This window comes from Globicephala melas, chromosome 5, assembly GCF_963455315.2.
Source record: "Globicephala melas chromosome 5, mGloMel1.2, whole genome shotgun sequence".
NCBI classification, from domain to species: Eukaryota; Metazoa; Chordata; class Mammalia; order Artiodactyla; family Delphinidae; genus Globicephala; species Globicephala melas.
In genome coordinates, this window is record NC_083318.1 from 115397592 (window position 1) to 115422367 (window position 24776).

The window sequence follows — 24776 nt, forward strand, 5'->3', positions numbered from 1 at the left end:
GAATATACTACTTAGTCCAAAAATAAAACATAAATTAAATGTTTTGCTTAAATTTTTTGAAAACTCCACACTTTATTTTTTTAATTAGTGTAAATTATTATGATTTTAATCAGGAAAAACAATACCAGATAGGTTTCCGTTATCTGGAATGGCTGGATGATATAGGATTTCCAGATAAATTTGCTGAGGAGCAAAGAGGAGGTGGATTCAGGCTTTTACAGTGTAAAAGAGTAGTGTGAAGAACAATTAACAAAGGCCTTCATAGGAGGTAAGGCAGCTGACTGAGAAATGTTGAGTGTGATGAGAATTCAGGAGAGCTTCTACTTCATGAGGTACAAAAATGATTAAAGGGGATTCCACAGTCATTTTCTTGGTGACCTTAACTAAAAGGGCAGTGGCTGTACTGGTTCTAAGGCAAGGGGGGTATCCCTATGTCACAGGGTCCAGTTGCTGGCTATAATACCCTATGGGTCAATGGTGGGCCCCATGTTTTTGGGTGAGTAACTCAAGGACGTTCTCTTCCCCTTTTCATATACAAAAAGGAAAACGGGAATCTGATAATTGGGATGCCCAAAGGCAGGTGGGCTTATCAAACTCTCCTTTAAGGCCTTGATGGCTGTGTCCTCCTGTTCTTCTCATAAAATTGGGTCAGGGCTGTTATCATTAAGTAAAACATATAGAGGCTTTGGCCATAAAAGAGAAATTTGGAGTCCAATTTCAGCAATAACCAGCTAGCCCGAGAAAACCTTGCAGTTGGCACTTAAGGGTTTTGGGAAACTTAGGACACCATGAAATCTATTGGGATCTAGGTGTAGCCCTTGTTCTGATATCAGATGCCCTAAATATCAAACCTGAATTTGGGCCAACTGCAATTTTTCTTTGGCAATCTTACGTCCCATTAAGGCTGAAAGCTTTAGCAGGTGGATGCCATTTTCCTGTGAGGAAGCTCTAGAAGGAGAACAAAGAAGCAAATCATTCACATATTGCCACAAAGTAGAACCCCTAGGGAGTTTTATGTCGTCCAGATCAGCTTTTAGCATTTGTGAGAAAACAGGACTCTCAGTAAAACCCTGAGGCATTACTATCTAGGTGAATTGTATTTCTTTCCAAGTGAAGGCAAAGAGGTGTGGGCTTCAACTGGAATACTAAAGAATGCACTGCATAAATCAGTTACAGTTAAGAATTTACTCATGGTAGCAATGGGCATTAGTAACATGTGAGGGTTAGGAACAACAGGGTGTCCAGGGATAAATAACAATGTTGTTTATTACTGGTAGGTCCACCCTTAGGTTTTCTCACCAGTAAAATGGGAGAGTTACAGGGACTAGTAAAAGGGATAATGAGGCCTTGAGCCTTGTAATCTTATATTATGGGCTTTATGGCTTGAAAGACTTTCTTACTTATAAGGTATTGATTAATTCCTGGAAGAGGTTTTGAGGGGTCTGTTTGAATCTTGATGGGAGGTGTGCTGTGAATTTTGTTAACGTCAGTTGGAGATTTTGCCCATAAGGAGGGTGGTAGCTGATAATAGGGACAAATGATCAGTGTTTCTGGAATCTGCTCTACTACCATCAAAGATGGAACAAATAAAAGATGTCAGAGGGTCATTTAGTTCACCTGGTTGTTTATTCTGATGACTACCGTCAGTTTCTAAAATTATTTTCCCCTTTTGGGAGAAATTCTGGCATGATAATTCTCTAAGAAGTTTCGACCTAATAAATGAATAGGGATGGATGAACTGAGGGGAAAAAAAGTGTCCAACTCTCAAAGGGCCTAAACAAAAGGGAACGAGTTCAGAGACAGGAACCTCTTGAGGATCATTAGAGATTCCCACTATTTGAATTGTTTTAGTTCTCTGGGGCAGGGGCTGTTTTATAGTAGTGGGGTTTAGAGTGTGGCTTCAGTGTCAGGACTGGAAGAGATTCCTTCCCAGTCTAGAAAAATGTTTCTCCAAACTGATTGAGAGCATTGGGAAGAGCCCTATAGTTCCTCAGAGCCCTGTCATTGAGAATTGGGAGGCAGTTGGAGAGGCTGGTTAGAGGGCTGAAGGCACCTGAAACGCTTAAATTTGTAACAGTGTTTTTTCCAATGTCCTGACTCTTCGCAATAATAGTAGAAACTAGGAGGGTTTTGGTTCTGTTTAGGAGTCTTCATTTGCTGGAATTGAAAATTAAGAATTTAGGCGGTCTTCCTTTGAGGTGACTCATCTAAAATGCCAGAGAACTGGTTTACCAGATTAACTAAATCTGGAGTGAACATAGTTTCCCATTCCATCCTGGTCCTTTTTATTAGACGGGAAGGGTCCCAGTTCAGCCCATTAATAAACAGTTAAAAACGACCTGGGTGGAATCAATATCTGAAGGAAGACCAGAATTTTCTTCAAAAACAATTAGAAGTTGATTGTAGTAATCATAAACAGGTTCATCAGACTTTTGTCTGCAAGTCTGAATTTTGTTCCAATCAACAGACTTTGGAAAAGCCTCAGGAATTGCTCGATGAAGTTGCCTAGCGATTGTTCAAGCCTGGTCATATGATAATAAGTTGGTGGACTGGTCTCCCAGTTGTAATTCTAGAGAACATTCAGGATTTTTCCAATTAGCAGTTTTCAGTTGCTGGGCCTGGCCGTCACCAAAAAGCTATGAACTAGTTGATAGGAGTCAGAGAAACCAGGTTGATAAGTTTTAATGACTGTAGTAAATTCCTCAGCAAATATGTGAGGATCTTCAGTTACTTTGGGAAAATTTTGAATATGGCTTGCGGTTCAGTTTTGGTCCAGGGAAATACGAAATTAAGGGTCTAGCCTCTGGATCCTCAGAAGGCTTAATATTAAAGGGGCAGGTTCTGACAAGTTCAGAGGAAAAGGGAGTTGGGAAAGTTTAAGAGAAAAGGGGAAGGTTAGTGAGAGAATTAGTATGGGGGAATTGAAGGAATAGAGGAGGTGTAGGCAGCACAGAAGGGAAGGAGGAAGAGGGCGCCAGAGGTGGAGTCTGGCCACCAGCAGCTGAGGGAGGGAGAGAAGACGATGCCTGAGGTGGTGCCTCAGACAGCCAAGGAAGATAGAGCCTGAGGCTCCAGGAGCCATTGTATCTTTCTTTAATCATTTGTTCGCCTCAGTTAATCTTAAAATTTTATTTTGCAGAGAGGCAATTTTAGACCCCTGATAATGTTGAGAAGCCTCAAAATACCAATCAAACTAAGCATTGCACTCAGTTCTGGAAATTTTTGAGCTATTGTAGTCCAATTCAGTGCTAAGAAAATTAAGTTAGGGATTTCAAAAGTTCTTTGTAATAGCCATTTCTATTCTACATTGCTTTTGGTCAAGTTGGTCCATTTAGTTAGAAATGTGCCTGAGGAAGGACCTTGGCTTTTAAACAAAATCATCTGGATTCCTCCTAGGGGGTGGGTACCCTCAAAATGTTTAGATAACTAGGATCCCATTTCTCAGTTTTTCTCTGGAGTAAAAGAACAATTTCCAAACAGCTTACAGCACAAACTGCTCAATTCAAACAGCTTGCAGGCTAATCCCAGCCAGTTCGAAGAAGACAGCTTGGTTTTAGAAGGAGCCAGGCCAAAGACTTTTACAGCCAATTTCCATAGGACAGCCCCTTCCAAAGGAGGAGGATGAAGAAAACTGGAACAGTTTCAGAGAAACAGCCCCTGTTCCCGAATGAATGGGCCAAAGGTGTTTTCAGTCAGATTTGGTTGAAACAGTCTGATCTCAAAATTAGACTGACCTGCCAAATGAGTACTCATATACAAAACAAAGCCTTAACCAAAGAGATGAAACCTTAAAATAGATCCCGAGTAAAGCCTGGAGAGCTTCAAATGCAAAGAGGGCGTGTGCTGAGATCCAAGAGAAAGACTTTCAAACTCCAGGGTCAGTGAGAAAGCAGTGAGTGACAGTGGGTTCAGTGGTGGGTACTGCACCTGTTTGCTTACCAGCCTTGGAACCATTGGGGGTCTTTTCTCATCCCCGTAGAGGCCACCAACATGTTGATCTGAAATAAATAGTCTGCCAGATATTGCTCCAGCAAAGATGGGTTTACTTAGGATCAGCAGAGAATTGCAATTCAGAGTCTGCAACCATGGCAAGCCAAGTGCAAGTTTCCACACTGAAGTGAAGTAGCACACTTTTACAGAGAGGAAAAGGAAGTTGGGAGGGCTATAGTAAACAGAGAGGCCGTGGCTTTTCATTGGCTGAGTCCTTGCCAAGAAAGGAGACTTTCTTCTTCTTCTTGGGCTCCGTTATGGTCTCAGGGTGTGAGAACTTCCCCTTCTGGTCTCCCAAATCTGTTTGAGATTTCTGTTTATTAATTTTTTATGCTTCTGAGAAGTGAGGTCTGGTTAAGAGGATTGAAGAGTTTTGGTTAATTTAAATTTCACAGTACTCAGTATCCTCTTTATCAAACTTTCTGGACAAATATATGTGGTAATTTTGTATTTTGAATATATGGCTCTTTATCATGAGAATTTATTGTCACTCGTGGTGCTTTCAGGATTTGGAGTGGATCAATTACGAGATGACAATCTAGAAACTTATTGGCAGTCAGATGGCTCCCAGCCTCATTTAGTGAACATCCAATTCAGGTAATATATTTTTGAATTTTTCAATTTGTATAGGTTATAAGTAGACAAAGAAATTGATTTTATTTACATAAAATTTAAAGAAATATAGAAATTATATTGAAATGCACTTAACTCTGCTTTTTATAAGCCTTAGAGATTACTTTTCGACTCAACTAGATTATGTTTTAAGTTTATTGTCTTATCCTTTATGAATTCTTTTTTTATTTAATCAACACTTTTTATTGAAGTATACTTGATTTACAATGTTATGTTAATTTCTGTTGGACAGCAAAGTGATTCAGTTATACATATATATACATTCTTTTTTTTAAATATTCTTTTCCATTATGGTTTATCATAGGATATTGAATATAGTTCTCTGTGCTATACAGTAGGACCTTGTTGTTTCCTTTATGAATTCTTCGTGGTACTTTACACAGTTCCTTTTATGTAGATATTTCTCATATATACTTTTCAATATGATTTATTTCAGAAAAGTATGCTTTGCTTATGACCCAATGCAATGCCTTAATGCATTGCGTTACGTACACCAGGAGTGATGATAAAAAATTTATTCTAACTTATTACTTCTAAGGACACTTTCAGTTTTAAAATGCTTACTTTTGGGGGGAAATGGAAAACTGCCATATGTTTGTCATTTGCTTTGAATTTATTGACAGATGGAAACCAGTTAACTTGCTTATCTTGCTCCATTTACACCATCTATTTTAACATTCTGTAGCATTGTATTTCTAGTTTGTTTTTATTGTCCTAGGATACAGATCAGCACATTTCTTATGAAAAAGCCCAATAGCAAATATTTTAGGCCTTGTGTGCTAGCTGGTCTGTGTTGCAGCTACTCATTAATGTCATTATAGCATGAAAGCAGCTGTAGGCAATGCATAATGACTGAATTTAGCTGTTCTAATTAAACTTTATCTTACAAATGTAGGTGGTGGGCAGGTTTCAGCCAGTCGGCTGTGTATGCCAATTCCTGTCCTAGGGTATTAAATATGTATACACCAGAAATGAAGGTAACAGCTAATATTTTTATAAAGACTTTAAATACCAGATATTTTGCTAAATGCCTTCCCTATTTATTTCCTTTAGCCTTTACAGCTATTTTTATCTTTATTTTGTCGTCTTAGAAGCAGAGATTTAGATAAATCTCTTGTAACTTGCTCTAGGTATCTCATATAAGTTGAATCATAAAATATTTGTCCTTTTGTTTCTAGCTTAACTTAGCATAATGTTTTCATGGTCCAGCCATGTTGTAGCATATATCAGAATTTCATTCCTTCTGAATAATATTCCATTGTATGTATATAGCACATTTTGTTTATTATCAATGGACATTTGGATTGTTTCCATCTTATGGCTATTGTGACTAATGCTGCTATGAACATGATGGACAAATATTTATTTGAGTCCTGGGTTTCAGTTCTTTTGCACATATACCCAGAGGTAGAATTGCTGGATCAAATGGTGATTCTATGTTTAATTTTTCGAGATACCACCATACTGTTTTCCACAGCAGCTGCACCATTTTACATCCTGAACAGCAATATACAAGAGTTCTGATTTTTCCACATCCATACCAACACTTGTTTTCTGTTTTTTGATAATAGCCATTGTAATGGGTGTGAAGTGGTTTTGATTTGCATTTCTCTAATGATTAGTGATGTTGAGCCTCTTTTCATGTGCTTATTGGCCATTTGATATCTTTTTTGGAGAAATGGCTAAGTCCTTTGCCCATTTTTGAATTGGGTGTTTTGGTTTTTTGTTGATTTTTAGGAGTCCTATATGTATTTTGGATATTAGTCCCTTATCAGATACATGATTTCCAAATATTTTCTCCCATTCTGTGGATTGCCTTTTTATAAAAGTGCTTAATTTTGATGAACTCATTTTGTCTATTTTTTATGCCTTTGTTGTCATATATCCTTGTTTAGTTTTTAAATCCTTTTTTATAAGTTACTGGTTTTGAGTTACTAATATTTTGTTGAAAAATTTTATGTTTATATTCTTGAGGGATATTAGTTTATCATTTTCATTTATTGTAATATCTTAGTCTGATTTTATTACTGGGTAATATTGGCCTGATAAAATGAGTTGGGAAGTGTTTCTGCCTCTATTTTTCTTTTTCTTTTTTTTAAACCATTTTTTAAAAATTGAAGTATAGTTAATTTACAATGTGTTAGCTTCAGGTGTACAGCAAGGTTATTCGGTTTTACATATATATATATATATATATATATTCTTTTTCAGATTCTTTTCCATTATAGGTTATTACAAGACATTGAATATACTCTGTGCTATACTGTAGGTCCTTGTTTATCTATTTTATACATAGTAGTGTATATATGTTAATCCCAAACTCCTAATATATCTTCCCTCCCCTCCCCCCCCAACCCCACTATCCCCTCTGGTAACCGTAAGTTTGTTTTCTATGTCGGTAAGTCTATTTGTTTTGTAAATAAGTTCATTTATACCATTTTTAAGATTCCACATAAAAGTGATATCATATGATCTTTGTCTGACTTACTTCCCTTGATATAATAATCTCTAGATCTATCCATGTTGCTGCAAATGGCATTATTTCATTCTTCTTTATGGCTGACTAATTTTCCATTGTGTATATATACCACATCTTCTTTATCCATTCATCTGTCTTTAGATATTTAGGTGGCTTCCATATCTTGGCTATTGTAAATAGTGCTGTAGTGAACATTGGGATGAATGTATCTTTTTGAATTACAGTTTTCTCCAGATATATGCCCAGAAGTGCGATTGCTGGATCATATGGTAACTCTATTTTTAGCTTTTTAAGGAACCTCTATACTGTTCTCCATAGTGGCAGCACCAATTTACATTCCCACCAACTGTGTAGGAGGGTTCCTTTTTCTACACACCCTCTCCAGCATTTATTATTTGTAGATTTTTCTAATGATGGCCATTCCAACTGGTATAATGTGATACCTTATTGTAGTTTTGATTTGCGTTTCTCTAATAATGAGCAATATTGAGGATCTTTTCATGTACCTGTTGGGCATCTGTGTGTCTTCTTTGGAGAAATATCTGTTTAGGTCTTATGCTCATTTTTTGATTGGGTTGTTGTTTTTCTGTTATTAAGCCATATGAACTGTTTGTATTTTGGAAGTTAATCCCTTGTTGGTAGCATCATTTGCAAATGTTTTCTCACAGTCTGTAGGTTGTATTTTCATTTTGTACATGGTTTCCTTTGCTGTGCAAAAGCTTTTAAGTTTAATTAGGTCCCTTTTGTTTATTTTTGTTTTTATTTCCATTACTTGAGGAGATGGATCCAAAAAAATCTTGCTGCGATGTATGTCAAAGAGTGTTCTGCCTATGTTTTCCTCTAAGAGTTGTACAGTATCTGGTCTTACATTTAAGTCTTTAATCCATTTTGAGTTTACTTTTGTATATGTTGTTAGAGAATAGTCTAGTTTCATTCTTTTACATGTAACTGTCCAGTTTTCCCAGCACCACTTATCTTTTCTCCATTGTATATTCTTGCCTCCTTTGTCGCAGATTAATTGACCATAAGTGCATAGGTTTATTTCTGGGCTTTCTATCCTGTTCCATTGATCTATATGTCTATTTTTGTGCCAGTACCATGCTATTTTGATGACTATAGCTTTGTAGTATAGTCTGAAGTCAGAGAGTGTGATTCCTCCAGCTCCATTCTTCTTTCTCAAGATTGTTTTGTCTATTCGGGGTCTTTTGTGTTTCCATGCAAGTTTTAAAATTTTTTGTTCTAGTTCTGTAAAAAATGCCATTGGTAATTTGATAGGGATTGCACTGAACCTGTAAATTGCCTTGGGTAGTATGGTAATTTTAACAATATTGATTCTTATAATCCAAGATATCTTTCCATCTGTTTGTGTTGTCTTCAGTTTCTTTCATTAGCATCTTATAGTTTTTGGAGTATATGTCTTTTGCCTCCTTAGGTAGGTTTATTCCTAGGTATTTTATTCTTTTTAATGCGATGGTAAATGGAATTGTTTCCTTAATTTCTCTTTCTGATCTTTTGTTGTTAGTGTATAGGAATGCAAGAGATTTCTGTGTATTAACTTGGTATCCAGCAACTTTACTGAATTCATTGATTAGCCTTAGTAGTTTTCTGGTAATGTCTTTGGGATTTTCTATATACAGTATCATGTCATCTGCAAACAGTGACAATTTTACTTCTTCTTTTCCAATTTGTTTTCCTTTTATTTCTTTTTCTTCTCTGATTGCTGTGGCCAGGACTTCCAAAACTATGTTGAATAAAGGTGGTGAGAGTGGGCATCCTTGTCTTGTTCCTGATCTTAAAAGCTTTTAGCTTTTTACCATTGAGTATGATGTTAGCTGTGGGTTTATCATATATGGCCTTTATTACATTGAGGTATGTTCCCTCTATGCCCACTTTCTGAAGAGTTTTTAACATAAATGTTTGTTGAATTTTATCAAAAGCTTTTTTTCAACTATTAAGATGATCGTATGGTTTTTATTGTTCAATTTGTTGATGTGGTATATTACATTAATTTGTGGATATTGAAAAATCCTTGCATCCCTGAGATAAATCCCACTTGATCATCGTGTATGATCCTTTTAATGTATTGTTGGATTCTCTTTGCTAGTATTTTGTTGAGGATTTTGGCATCTATGTTCATCAGTGATATTGGCCTGTAATTTTCCTTTATTGTGGTATCTTTGTCCAGTTTTGGTATCAGAGTGATGGTGTCCTCATAGAATGAGTTTGGAAGTATTCCTTCCTCTGCAATTTTTTGGAATAGTTTCAGAAAGGTAAGTGTTAACTCTTCTCCAGATGTTTGGTAGCATTCACCTGTGCAGCCATCTGGTCCTAGACTTTTGCTTGTTGGGAGTTTTTAAATTACTGATTCAATTTCAGTACTGGTAATTGGTCTGTTCATATTTTCTATTTCTTTTTGGTTCAGTCTTGGGAGATTGTACCTTTCTAAGAATTTGTTCATTTCTTCTAGGTTGTCCATTTTATTGGTGTATAGTTGCTTGTAGTAGTAGTCTCTTATGATTCCTTGTATTTTGTGGTGTCAGTTGTAACTTTTCCTTTTTCATTTCTGATTTTATTGATTTGGGCCCTCTCCCTTTTTTTCTTGATGAGTCTGGCTAAAGGTTTATCAATTTTGTTTATCTTTTCAAAGAACCAGTTTTTAGTTTCATTCATCTTTTCTATTGCTTTTTTTTTAGTCTAAAAGGATTCATATAGAATCACTATTATTTCTTGCTTAGATATTTGATAAAATTCACCATTGAAGCTATCTGTTCCCAGAGTTTTCTTTATGTGAAGTTGTTGGGTTTTTAAATTAAACATACAACGTCTTATTTCTTTAATTGATTTTCTATTCTTGAATCAGTTTTTTTTTTTGCCATAGCACAGATTTTCTCTTTAATTACCAATTTTTCTCCCATGTTCATTGAGACATTTCTCCCCCCAGAAAAATATAGTTTTTTTATGCCTCAGTTGTCAGCAGATTTTTTTATTTTTTATTTTTTTAATTTAATTTTTATTTTATATTGGGGTATAGTTGATTTACAATGTTGTGATAGTTTCAGGTGTACAGCTAAGTGACACAATTATAAATATATATATATCCATTCTTTTTCAGATTCTTTTCCCATATAGGTTATTACAGAATATTGAGTAGAGTTCCCTGTGCTATACAGTAGATCCTTGTTGATTATCTATTTTATGGAATCAGTTTGATAATTTGTTTTTTTCAAAGAACTTGTCCATTTTATCAAAATTATCTAATTTATTGACCCAAAGTTGTTACTAGTATTCAGTTATTACAATATTGTGATTTATAAGAAGAATACATGGTTATTCAGATGTCTCATATATACTTGGTCTTCGTTCGTAGTTCCTGGCTCACAGCTCCCCAAACCCTTGGAATTTCCTGAATTTTAAGAGCAATGGGGTAGTATTTGACTTCTTGCTCTCAGGCTCTTGAAAACACTTTAGGGAAGGTGACTTTTGGATTCCACTCAAGGGTGGGAGCTGGTTGTGGGGAGAACCAGCCGTGTGATTAGCAGGTTGGAACTTTCAGTTCCACCCCCTGATTTCCAGGGAAGGGAGACAATGTTTTCCAGTATGTTCACATTATTATTTCCTATTGCATATGCTCTTCTTCAGCTTTGCTACTAGTTAATCAAGAGATATCTATGTCTCCCCTCTTGAAACTGGTCAGACCTTTGTGGATTTCTTGTCTAATAGAGTACGAATGTTATGATGCTGTTATTTCTAAGGCTTGATCATAAAAGGCAATCTGCCTTGTTCTCTCGTTTATGTGATTCTCTCCCTTTATACCCATCTACCATGCTGTGAGAAAACACACATCAAATGGAGAAGCCCATAAAAAAAGTGAATCAAAACCCAAGCTCTCAGCTAGGCTCCCAGCTGACAAGTGTCACCAGCTTACCACCATGTTAGTGAGCTGTCTTGGAAGCAGGTCCTTCACCTCTGAAGTCAAATAGCCACACCCAGTGCTATGTGGAGCCTTCCCCTCTGGGCCCTGCCCGAATTCCAATTCATAAACAAAATAATGATTATTTTTTTAAGCCACTAAGTTTTGAGGTAGTTTGTTATATACCTATAGGTACATATTTATGTTTTCTCTTTTTAAATTATTATTTTTTAATTCCATCATCTCAGTCTTTTCTATATCTGTCTTAATTGACTGATTTTTCCTCATTATGGGTCATATTTTTCTGATTCTTTGCAGTAATTTTTGATTAGATGCCAGATATAGTAAATTTTACCATGTGGAGTGTTGGATTTTGTTTTATAAAGACGATTAGACTTTGTTCTGGTAGGCAGGTAAGTTCTTAAGAATCAATTTGATCTTTTTGAGGCTTCATTTTAAGCCCCTTTACTGTGGTCTAGAGTACCTTTTACTCTAGGGTAGAAGTCAGCAAACTTTTTGTAATGGGGTAGATAGTAAATATTTTAGGCCTCGCGAACTGTGTTTTAAGCTGTGGCAACTGCTCAGCTTTGCTGTTGTAGTGCAAAGGCAGCTATGGACAGTATGTAAGTGAGCGGGTGTTGCTTTGCTTCAATATTACTTTTTTACAAAAATAAGTGGTCGGTCACATTTGGCCTCTGAGCTGTGGTTTGCTGATCCCTGCTCAAGGGCAGCGAGCCTCCAGTTTTTTTTGGTTTCAGGACCACTTTAAACTTCTATTGAGGTCTCCAAAGATCTTTTGTCTACTTTTTATATCCTCTCAGTATTTACCATATTGGAAATTATAGCTGAGGAATTTTAAAAGTATCTATTTATTCATCTAAAGTTAAATAATTAACCTATTATTATGTTAACATAAATACCATTTTTAGATGAAAAATAACTGTCTCTTCCAAAACAAGAAATAGTGGGAAGAGTGTTATTGTTTTACTTTTTTTGTGAATCTCTTTAGTGTCTGGCTTCAGAGGAGACAGCTGGAGTCACACATATGCTTCTTCATTAAATCTTTTACAGTATCCCGTGTCAGATCACATCTGGAAAACTCCACTGTATACTCATAAAAGAATGATTCTGAAAAAGGCAAGTAACATCTTAGTGTTATTAGGAAAATAGTTGTGACCTTGTTGATGCCCTGAAAGGATCTTGAAATCCCCTACAGATCCCCAATAGATCCCCAGACCACTCTTTTTTTTTTTTTTTTTTTTTTTTTTTTTGCGGTACGCGGGCCTCTCACTGTTGTGGCCTCTTCGGTTGCGGAGCACAGGCTCCGGATGCACAGGCTCAGCAGCCATGGCTCACGGGCCTAGCCGCTCCGCGGCATGTGGGATCTTCCCGGACCGGGGCACGAACCTGTGTCCCCTGCATCGGCAGGTGGACTCTCAACCACTGCACCACCAGGGAAGCCCCCCAGACCACACTTTAAGATCACTTCTCTTGGGCAAGATTAGCCTCATGGAATACAAAGGCTTGATCCTTCTGGGATCTCAAATGAATGTCCTAGACATTTGAGGAGCTATTTGGATTCTCCACTTTGGTTATTGGGAACTCTAATGTTTGCTTACTCTGTGCAAAGCTCTGGGAATTGTTTGGCTTACTGTTTCTCAGTAATTGTCCTTCCCCCAGCAACTGTTCTTTGCATGTCTTTGTGGAGTTTCACCCTGTCTATGCCTGTGTAGATTGGTGTTCAAAGACTCAAGAGGACTCCAGGCAGATTTTTGGAGTTTTTTCTCGGTATAGCTCCTTCCTCAGTTCAGTGAGACTGCAAGATTCTTTTAGGCTTTTCTCTGCCTGCATAGCAGTTGAGAAATTGCCATCAGTCAGAAAGCCCAGTTATTCGTAGGGCTCACCTCATTCGTTTCCTTTCTCTCAGGACTTACAGGCCTTTGCGTCTTGTCATTCAGTGTCTGCAGACGATTGTTCCATATATGTTGTCTGGTATTCTAGTTGTTTATGGTGGGAGGGCAAGTCCTGTAGCACAATGTATGTGCTTCCTTCCCACATGCATTGCCTCTGGACAAGCAGCATGATTTTCTAAGCAATATTATTTTTAAATTTTACCATGAGATAAAATTTATAAATAATTTTAAAAGGCTTTATGGAATAACAGTTTTAACTTTATGGGAAGTCACAGTTTCCTTCTCAAATCTAATGAAACTACATATATAGCATAAGTTATACATATGATTTCTGGGGCTACATAGACCCAAGGGTAAGAACCCATGATGTAGCTCAAATTTAAAGAATTATAAACATCTACATGTTACTGTTAAATGGTGTTAATGACAATGCTGGATAAGCTAAGTACAATTAATTAATAGGAAGGTTATAGTAGTTAAGATCATATGAGGCAGGCAGATACATGCGTAAACTACAACACTGCCCACCTACTAGCTTTGTGACCTTAAGCCAGTTATTAACCTGAGTGTTACTTTTTTTTTTTTAATCAGTAAATAGAGGTGATAATAGTTCCTGTATCACAAGGTTAAGGAGTCAATGAGATAATACATATAAAGCATTGCTTCTGGGCCAGACACAGAGTATTCACTTATTCACTTGCTATTTCTGCTGTTGCTGTTGTGTTTATAATCATTAGTGTTATTATTATTCTTTGCCTCTCTAACCTAACCCTGGTTATCTTGTAGGTTCAGCGACTAAGTTATCCTGAATTTAATAACTTAGAGATGAAATTATTCTAAGCAAAAAGTTTGGTCCTTTAGATCTGCTTTTGTTTAAAAAAAAAAAAGAAAGAAATCCTTAAGGTTAATCTTCATGATCTTTGATCTCTCCATGATAAGAAAGACCTTTCACTGCCTGTTTATGGCTGGTGCATCAGAGAAAAGATCTTTTGTATGCCCTTCAAAATTTCCCCTTCTTTCTTGCCCTTCCCCTCCTGTCTCCTTCCTGGCACAGCAGACAGAGAAGGATGTCAGTTTGACACCGCTGGCCTCTTTTGAAAACCTGGTAATGGTATTTATCCTGTCAGCAATTCCTGAGTATTTAGCGTTTTACATCTTGATCTGTCTTTATTATTTGAGGAAAAGTCCTTAACTTTCCCCATTCCTTTCTGATGAAAAGCTTGAGCTATAGAAGTTTGGTCCCCTCACTAAGAGCTATAGATCCCCTGCTGTTTTTATAGACTGACTTTTGACACAGGCTACTTCTGTTCAAGGAGCTCGTTATTAAGTGAGTGCCAGTTTATATCAGATCTTAACTTTTAAAGCACGTTTAAATAGACTTCTTTATAGTTTTTTGGTTGATATTTAAATTGTCTGTTTTTTCCCCCTAATGACCACAATAATACATGCTTATTTTGAAACATTAATCAGAAAATATAGAAATCATAAAGAAAGAAATAAGTTTCACAACATCAAAATAGTCACTTTTACTATTTTTGTATGATTCTATCTAGACCTTTTTCTATACATATGTAGGTTTATATGACTTTAAAAGTTTTTTTGTTTTTCCCAAAATGCAATCCTTTTTTATATTCTGTTTTGTAATCTGCTTTTTTTCCCTACTGTAACTACATATCTATGTGTATCTCAAATAGTTGTGTAGTACTTCATTAAATTGGGTATATTGTAATCTGTTTAATTCTGTATTGAGATGGACATTTAGGTTGTTTATAATTTTTCAGTAATTTAACTGCAGAACAATAAAGATTTCTCTTCATCTGCTTTAGAGTAGTGTTATTATTGTCTTTTAATGCATTCTTAGAAGTTGAATTTGTGAGTCAAAGGCTTTGTACCTACTAACTGGCTATGAAAGTAACTTTTTCTAATCAAATTTGGGTATTATCAGTTATTATCATATTTCCCAATATGATAAAAGACTAATGTCTATGTATGTTTTAATTTCTCTTTCTGTGATTATTAGAGATTGAACATATTTTCATGTTTTCTGGCCACTTGCAGTTTTCTGAGATTAATTTTTGTTATGTAGTCTTGGCTTATTTTTCTAAGATATGTATGTTTTAAAAACAGTAGAATTTTATCTCTTGCATTAAGTAATAAGATTATAGTTTCTGTTTTTTTAAACATTTTTCTTTTTGCTAGAATTAGTTTCTCACTTAGCTATTTTCAAGTATTAACATAGGAAATTAAGTAATTAACTACTAACTAGTAAAGAAAAACAAGCTTGTTAGAATAATTCCTTTGTCTAAAATACAAATGAGAACTGAAAACTCTTAATGCTTGTTTGCAGTCTAAGGTACCTATTTTGGCTAAACTGTTTCTTTTTTGCTTACATCTGTTTCTTGATCATGTTCTAGGTAAGAGATGTCTGTAAAAGTATAACATGTGTATCTATTTTTTCATATGTTCTTCATTTTCATCATTGTTAAAATTAAAGAACATGGAAATTATTGATTCAAATACTCATTTTAGCAAACTATATGACTTTTAAAATCAGAAGGTAACGTGTTTTGTATATAATCTTTCCACATGATAAAAGGCTTGTTGTTTTTACTTTATTGCTTTTAGAAGAAAAACAACAGTGAAGACATTATGTATTTATGCGGACTACAAATCTGATGAAAGCTATACTCCAAGCAAGATCTCAGTCAGAGTAGGAAATAATTTTCACAATCTTCAAGAGATTCGGGTATGTCTTTAAAATTTTTTTAAATATTTTGTCCTGTAATGTTTGCTCTTTAGAAGATGGTCACTTTTGACATTAAACAGATTAAAATGTTAATATATAAAAGGAAAATTGTTAATATTTTACAGAACATATTTTAAATTTTTTATATTTTTAATTTTCTTTTGAATTCTGAATGTCATCTTTATTTCTTTCCCAACATCTTATTATGGAAATTTTCAGACATACAGAAAATCTGAAAGATTTAAATAGAGAACTTCAACATACTTATATCCTAGATTCTACTGTTGTTAGTGTTTTGCTATATTTGCTTTATTATAATCTGTCCATTATCTAATTTTTATGTCCATTTCCAAATAAGCTGCAGATATTTATACACATCACCCCAAATGCTTTAGCATGGTATACGATAACTGGAATTATTAATATTTGCTTAAGGTTTATTTTTTAAGGTAAAATTTATATAAATTTTGCATAAATCTTAAGTATATTATCGGTGAGTTTTGACAAATGCATACATCTGTGTAACCCCAACTCTTGTTAAAATTTAGAACATTTCCATTACCCCAGAAAATTCCCTCATATTCCTTCCCAGTCAATCTCCATCTCTATCCTAGCCTTAGAGGTAACTCTTGTTGTGATTTTGTTTATTCATTCATTCATTCATTCCATAGATCAGTTTTGCCTGTTCTAGAATATCATATAAATGAAATCATACGGGGTATACTTTTATGTAAGACTTCTTTCACTCAGCCTAATTTTTTTGAGATTCATCTATGTTGTTGCATGTATCAGTACTTCATTCTTTTTGCTTCCTGAGTTGTAATCCATTGTTTGAATATATCACAATTTATTTATCCTCTGATAACTTTTTGAAGACAGTAAGACAGTGCTTTTGTGACCTGAATTTTATTAATCCCCAAATATTTACATTTCAGAGATATCTTCAATGATTTTGAAATGTATACTTGGAAAGTTCTGGCCCTTAGCATTTTTTCTTTTCAGAAAATCATTGAGCTCAAATAATCATTAAAATCTTTTCAATTAGGTGGTTCTGAGAGATCTGGGAAGGATGTGTGATTTTTGAAAGACTTCCAGTTACTTTGTGGCCTGGACTCTTATTTGACTTAGTGTTTATATTTAGATTCTCTCTCTAGAATCTAAATATTTGTATTTCTTCCCTGAGTTAGTGATAAAATGCTTAACAAAAATCACATATACTTTCATTGCTTTCTCATTAAGTGCAGTGCTCTTCTCTTGTGAAATCTGCTTATGTGTGAACAAATAATAAGTAAGAACATTGTCCACAAGTACTTTTTGTTGTTTGTTTTTTTGTCCTTCTTTGAGGTAAGTTCATCACTTCTTGAGAGGATTAGCTGGTTTTCTTCCAGTTATCTTCCTTTACTTTTAAAGAATAATCCTATAAATTTTCTTGAGAACTAATCTGGTTTTGAAAAATTGTCATAAATTAGATAATCTTCTAGTTTAAAAACATTTCTTATTTTGTCTGACAGACTATACTGGTTAATATGTTCTTCCCATGCTTGAATAAATTCATAAATAGATCAGCTCTTAATTTTTATTTAAATTTTTTTTCATTTTTCACTTGTTTCATTCAGAATCTTTTAAATTCTTTTTGTTATCATAATCATATTGGACCATTTGCTAGACCTTCTTTTAGTCGTGTATTTGATACGTTTAATTAGTGCTTAGTGCTTAAAGACTTGAGATATTTACTTCTTATACTTTAATTGTTAAACGTTTTATATTTATCATATGATTGGGTCCCTCATATTGAGAAGCTTTTAGGGCGCAGAGTCAGCTTGTTTGGGTTTACAACTAAAGATTTGTCATATACTTCTTCAGACAGGTTGAAATACGTGAAACACTAGAAATAAAAGGTTTTATTCCAAGATATGTGTGGTATATATTTGTAATGTCCACTAGATGTCACCATTGTCCTGTAATTGCTTGTCTCAAGCTTAGTGATAAGTTCAAGACCTTAAGTAGTCTTAGTTGTACTAGTTTTTTCTAGAGTATATATATTCAAAAATTCTTTAATTCATTTTGGGAACTATACATCTTCATATCTGATCTAGATTTAGATCAGATTTATGTATTAAATATATGTTTGTATTTTGTAAATTAGAGAAACTTTAAATGATATTTGGACCATTGTAGAATACTTTTAATCTAGTCTTTGCTTCTATGATTTAAGTCATGAAACATTGGTCATATAGAATAAGGGCTCTTTTAAATAGTCTCTTAATTTTATTCTAAGTGTAGTGACCACATAGCCTCATGAGACCAGTAATACTAAATATTACCAGGTGATAATGTAAGTTGTTTTCCTGAAAAACTTAATGAACCTACTGCTTTTCTGCCACAGTTCTCACTAAGAAACCATAATTTTTGAATTTTGCTTTAAAATATTAGTGCTACCTTTGCAGCTCATGGTATAAAGAATACTTTTATCTTTACTTATACATCTTTATATGTGATTTACTCTGTGTACCGTTTTTCTTTTATAAGTTTAAGAAATTAAGAATCTGATAGCACTTTGTTTTTTAAGGAAAGATAAGCAGATCATGATTTTGTTTTCTAACATTATTCTCCTATAACATCTAAATTGTTATTATAGAAAAGTCTTTGCTTTTTCTAACTTATATACTAAGATGAGAGATTAAAATAGTGTGAACTTTTATGAGGTTTTTAGAACCATCATTTTATTAGTTATAGGCCTGATTGACTGAGTGGAAAATCCAACGAAATCTTTTTATATTTTTCCATGGATGCTTGCCCACTGGAGGGTGTAGTATGTACTGGAGTGTTTTAATAGGTTTTCCCTTTTTACTAGAAATTATGGATTTGTTTACTTGAAACACTCTAAAACCTACTTTCTTTAACTTTATTATTGATTTGAAATAGCAACTGTTACAAAATTATAGTTCAGGGTGAGGAAAGCTAATAGGTTACCCTACTTATTCAAAAATTATTGGTTTTCTATCATATGTTTCCCTTCATCTCAGTTATGAAACATGATATATCTAGATCTTTGTTACCTCTGTTAAAAAATCTCTACAAAAAGATCAGACCCTTCCTTTACTATTCTAGAATGCATATTTTAACTTTTATACCTGAGGAGGGACTTAAAATTAAAACAGAAATGAAGTTTAGACTTTTCTGCCTAACGGATACAAGATACCAACACTGGGTTTGGCCAATTAGAACATTTTTGGCACCAGAGTTGAATTTATTTACGCTGTTCATTCTACTTTCTTGTTTTCAAAGTTATCTATCCTATGCAAATTGGAAACCAACAACCTAAGAACATTTTATAATATGTTTATAATTTATTGCTTCTACACAAGAGACTATTTCAATATAGAAGTGAGAATTTAGCATTTCAGAGTCTGTGTCATTATCTTTTGAAAATATTTCATCTCCGTTGTGTTATTTTTATGCCAGAAATCATGTTCATGTTGTCCAGGAAGTTATTTTGGAGATGTTTTTGAATAAAGATATAGTTGCTTATTAAATGTTTAAATCATTTGTATTTTAGCATTATGTTTTGGTTTGATATTGTTCTTTTCCTTTGCTCTCAGAAGGGAAAATATGTGCGAAGGAAATTTTTCGTTGTTTAGAATGAGGAACCAAAAGAATACTATATATTAAATGTGCCCATTTTAACATTTTAGAATACATCTCCAGCTAAAATCTGAGAAAACTTAAAGTCCTTTTTAATTTTCTAACTAGTTATTTCTCTTTTAAAAAACTGTTGTAGAAATTTTTCTTCTTAAGTATAAAACCAAAGTCATTTATTAGACATATAGTGACAGCTCTCAAAATTATTTCTATACAGTTTATGAAAAACAACTTGGTAACTTAAGGTTAAGCAGATGTTTTCAGCATATGTGAAAGTTGTCATTTGGTTCATTGTTAGCATTTTGCTTCTAAAATTTGTAGGATAAAATATTGATGGAGCACAAGATTGAGCACTGAAGTGAATATTAAGCCTTGTTTTTGTCTTCAGATAATCAAGCTGTTACCAAGTGATTTTTTTTTTAAAGAGGAGGCTCGAAACAAGTCTTCAATGTTAAGAGAGCTGTAATGATATTTTCCTTTTCTTCCATGTGGGTGAGCATTTTGGCTCGCTACCTTGTGTCTTAAATCAGTAGTGTGGCTATGGGAGTCCATATATGGTACTTTGACAGAAGTGGTTAATAAGTCAGCTCTTCTGTTAAAATAACATTTACTATTATAATTTGCCTTCCATTAATGTGTGTGGTAGAGTAAGGAGATGCAGACAAAGGCTCTGACTCTCTCCATTGATCTTAAAATCTACTTATATTTACTTTCTTATGAGGGGCCTATTTTAAACAACTTGTTATAAGGTAGAATGATTTAGGCAGTATCTACAAACATAAATTGGTTTGATAAGACAGAGTGTTTAATTTATTGAACCTTTGGAAAAAATAGTTTTTATTGAATTTAGCCGATTTAAAAGAAAATATTTTTAAAAATTAATTTTTATAACTAACTTTAGGACATCTTTGAAATGAGTGTAGAATGCTTTGGTGAGGTACACGTAATTTTTAGGCTGGAAATGTCTCTTATCCCTCTCTAAGAGTAACATATGCAATTTAAAAGAATATTCATAATTATAAACATTACTTATTTCTAAAATGGAGTTGAGGTATCTATGCATTTGGAGTATATTTTCTCTTGAAACTAAAATACGTTACACAGTAGAGTATCATATATATTTTTAAGAGAGAAAAACATTCTTGTATCTCTTGTTTTTTGTTTGACCATCAACTTAGACTATAGATTTTTTTGACTAGCCTGGCATTCCTATCTAAGACAGATTCATGCTTTGTTCAGTAAATATTTATTTAGGGGCTTCTAAGTGCCAGGCACTGTGTTAGGTACCTGGGATACAGCAGAGATAGGCATGGTTTCTGCCCTTAAGCACTTCGTAGTCTGGTGGAAGAGACAGGCAAATAAGTCAACAATTACAATATAGTCTAGTAAATACATGCAGGGGGTATGGGAACACAGTGGACTATTAGGAATATTAGTTAAAATTTTTTTTCTAAAAGAGGTGGTGGTTCAACTGAATCTGAAGGATAGATGGAAAGCCTACTCAGGTGGAGAATAAAGTGGAGGTGTTCTAAAAGGGGGCACGGTGAACATAAAGGTATGGGAGCATGAGGGCCTGGCATAATGGCAGAACTGCCAGTAATGTAGTGTGCTTGGAAGCTGGGTAGGTGTGAGGAAGCCGCAAGAAAGACTGGAGAAGTGTTTATTCATTCAACACATTTACTGTGATGGTAATATGGCCTCTGTACATAAGGAATCTACATTCTTGTAGGGAATAAATATATAATTGTTCCATTGAATATACATAGGCGAAAGTCAGATTGTGCTTGCCGTCAGGATTCCAGGGAGTTTAGACTTTAAATGAGGAAACATTGATCAAGTTAAATCTTGGGAATGATGGGGCTGGAGCAGTGTAAAGACCAGGTATGTAGTATCCAGGTGCAAATTATGAGGCTTTAACTAAGGTGATGGCAGTTGGGTTCAAGAGGAAGGGATGTGTTTGAAGTAGAATCAAAAGGACTTGTGACTGATTGCTACCTGGGGTTACTGGGAGTGCGGGCAGGTGGTTCAAGGAGGTAGGAGGGGGCATCTAGATTTCTCCTCATGTCTGGCAACTGATTGGATGTTGCGATTAATCAGAAATGGAATGCAGAGTTAAGGAACACTGAGGATAGGGATAGAGAGAAAGTTTAAGCTAATGGGATTTATTTTTGCCACTGACTTCTGGTATCTTTTCAGATGGAGGGACTTTACAGTGGGTAGTCAAGTATACGGATCTGAACCTGAGGAAAGAAGTCTAGGTTAGAGGTGTAGATTTGGGAATCATCCATGTGTAAGTGGAAGCTCTGGTGTGAGTTTTCATTTCATTCAGGGAGTGTATATAGTTGGAATGAAGAGTACCAGGGCTGGAACTGTGGAAATGCCAATATTCAAGGATAGAAAAAGATCATCCAATGAAAACAGCTGAGAGGAACTGCCAGAGATGAGGAAAAAAATCAAGAGAATATGATGTCACAGAAGCTGATAATGGTCAGGAATCTAGTTAGATAGGGACTGAAAAGTTTCCTTCCTAAGCCTGTGTGACATGTTATAATAGGCAATTTATTTAATGCAGTTCTGAACTAAGACAGTTCTTGCAAGTAGTTTAATCACTCTTTGGAGTGATAGTTTCTAAATTTATAGATTTGAGACTAATTAAGTTATTTGCTTTCATAGCAAGAATTCCAACTTTTCCTATCATACTATTTGTGCCAAGTAAGAAGATTCTGATGGGTATTCTTGGTTTGTTTCATAATTCTTTGAATTGGAAGGTTTTGTACTGCTGATGCATACTTAAAGGGAACTACGAAATTGATGAGGATCCTTTCAAGAGATTGTGCCGTATGGTTGTTCTTTTCAGGTGTTCTTTCACAGCAGTTATGGAGGAACTGCACTCTTTTTTGTTGTTGTTGTTTTGGGGGTTTTTTTGGCAGAGTGACAGTAGTAACAGCCAAGGGCAAAGAAAACAAACAAACGAACAGAATTAGAAAACCTTTTATTAACCCTATGGCAGGACAGTACAATAGAAACAGGTACTTTACTTACAACTGTGAAAATGAGATATGGATCATCAACCCCTGTTATATAAGGAAAGCCTACTTAGCATGACCAGGCAAACAGGCCACGGGTGCGCATCTGGCTGAGAACCTAGCACAGTTTGCCAACAGTAGGCATTTAATAAAATGTTGTCAAATAAATATACCAGTGGTCAGTCCATAGGCTTGTCACTGACCCTTGCTTGTGTAGTTTGTTTCAAAAGGATTATCTGAATAAATCTGATCAATTCCTTCTCTCAGAAATTTTTTTTTAAATTTTAATTGCAATAAAAAAATAACATAAGATTTGCTGTCTTAACATTTTTGAGTGTAGTAGCATTACACGGTCCAGTCCGGTAGCGTTAAGTATATTCATACTGTTGTATAACAGATCCCCAGAACTTTTTCATCTGGCAAAACTGCAAATCTGTGTGCATTAAACAACTCCTCCTCAGTTTCCCTTCCCCCTGCCCCTGGTAACCACCAGTCTGCTTTCTGTCTCTGAGTTTGACTACACTTAGATACCTCATATAAGTGAACTCATGCAGTACTTGTCTTTTTATGACTAGCTTATTTCACTTAGCACAATGTCTTCAAGGTTCATCCAGGTTATAGCATGTGATAGGATTTCCTTCCTTTTTAAGGCTAAATTATATTCCACTCTATGTTTATCCATCCATCTGACAATGGACTCTCGGGTTGCTTCCGCCTCTCAACTATTGTGAATAAAGCTGCTATGAACATGGGTGGGCAAATATCTCTTTGAGACCCTGCTTTTAGTTCTTTGGAGTATAAACCCAGAAGTGAGATTGCAGAATCACATGGTAATTCTGTTTTTAATTTTTTACCTCTCTCAGAACTATGACTCACAAGAAACAGGCACGTTAGCAGCAAGACTTGATGCAGAAAGATAGTGTTTTGGAGAGGGTGGGTGAGGTGAAGGGCGTTTGCCAACTGAAGCTTTAAAGTTAGAAGAATATAAAGTATGAGGTATGGGAGGAGGCAGGATGGTGTAGAATGACTATAGAGTGGATGTAAAGACAGAGACAACCAGGGGAAAGAAAAATAGGCTGGAACAAGTGGCTGGTGCCCCAACATGCTTCATTTCCTGACCTTTCTCATACCTGGTTGTTTACTTTCCCCTGGGTTCCCATGGATATATAAACTTTTCGGTAAGCCCCCGCTTCCTGTAGAAACTTTTGAGTGAATTTTTATTCTTGGCAACTAAAATGACCCTGAATAGAACAGTAATTGCAACTGAAAGAGCTGCAGCATATCTTGCTGAAAAATACCTGCTGAAAATATTTATCGTAATTTAAAAATACATCGCATTGAGATGAGCCTACTCAAGAACTTTCATTTTTTTCGTCAGCCTCTTATTTTACATGTGGTAAATGAAGAACTAGTGATCTCCAAAACTTAGAGGCAAATAGGTGATTTTTTGATGGGACCAATGTTGCATTCAGAAGAGAAGAATGAGCATGTCTATTTTGACTTAGATTGGATTGACCATCATAGAATCATTTTTGAATTATTGTGTTCACCATTATTTGTGTTTATCGTTACCTTTGCTGTTTATTAAGTACTTTCTACATATATGTCACTGTGCTAGGCAGTCACCACTCACTATTTCATTTTGTCTCTCCAAAGCTCACGTGGTAATTAGATGTTATTATCATCCCCATATTCAAATCAAGCTGAGGCTTAGAGAGGCGAAATGGATCTTTTGCTGTGTGGCTCACTCTAAACATGAGAATGTTAGAACTGAAAGAAACTTTAGAGGTAATTTAGTTCATCAGAAGCTCAGATGCTGAGCGTACAGGCAGGTAACACAACACCAAGAATCCATGCCTTATCCAAAGGGGGACAGCTGCTATTCAATTGCAGCCTTTCTTGCCACAGGGAATATAGGCGCAGGGTTGCCAGTCTTTTAATTTTTAAAGAGAAATCAGAAATCTGGATTTGAATATGAAATTTCCCCGTTTTAAAAACATGCTAGGCAAACAAGGTATATCCACTGCTGGATGTGGCCACCAGTTAGCAACTTCTAATCAAGTACGATGCCATTATTTACAAATGAGACACCCGGAGGTGAAGCAAGCTGCCCAGCGTCACACAGCAAGGCAGTGCTTTAGCTGGGAATCAACGTACAACATGTATTCCTTTCATTTTTTTTCTTTAAAAAAAATCACATTAGATTACAAGTTACCAAAACATTTCTTCAAGTTTTTAAGAAAAATCGACGTGTGTAGCTGGGGAAATGAGCTAGTTAGTGAGTGATAGGATAGATTAACTATTGATTTTTGAAATGTATTTAAAAATTGTTTACTCCCTTGATCTATCCTGTTGAAAACTGATTGCTACTTGCAATGCTAATGCTGTCGGCATAAATGTTTATAAATATTTGTTTTTCTTTTTTGCTGATTGCTTT

The 24776-nt window shown here is 35.1% G+C and overlaps 1 protein-coding gene across 5 annotated transcripts in view; it reads left to right on the plus strand.

Moving 5' to 3' along the window:
• Nucleotides 1–24776, plus strand: part of ANAPC10 (anaphase promoting complex subunit 10) — an 84804-nt gene that overhangs the window by 13035 nt on the left and 46993 nt on the right. For all 5 annotated transcript variants that reach the window (XR_009564061.2, XR_009564062.2, XM_060299718.2 and 2 more), the window contains exons 3-4: nt 4497–4587; nt 15551–15671. Coding sequence is in view for 3 of the 5 variants with exons in the window: in XM_060299718.2 (XP_060155701.1) it covers nt 4497–4587; nt 15551–15671 (212 nt within the window). In the remaining 2 variants the exon portion in view is untranslated. The remainder of the gene's footprint in view (nt 1–4496; nt 4588–15550; nt 15672–24776) is intronic.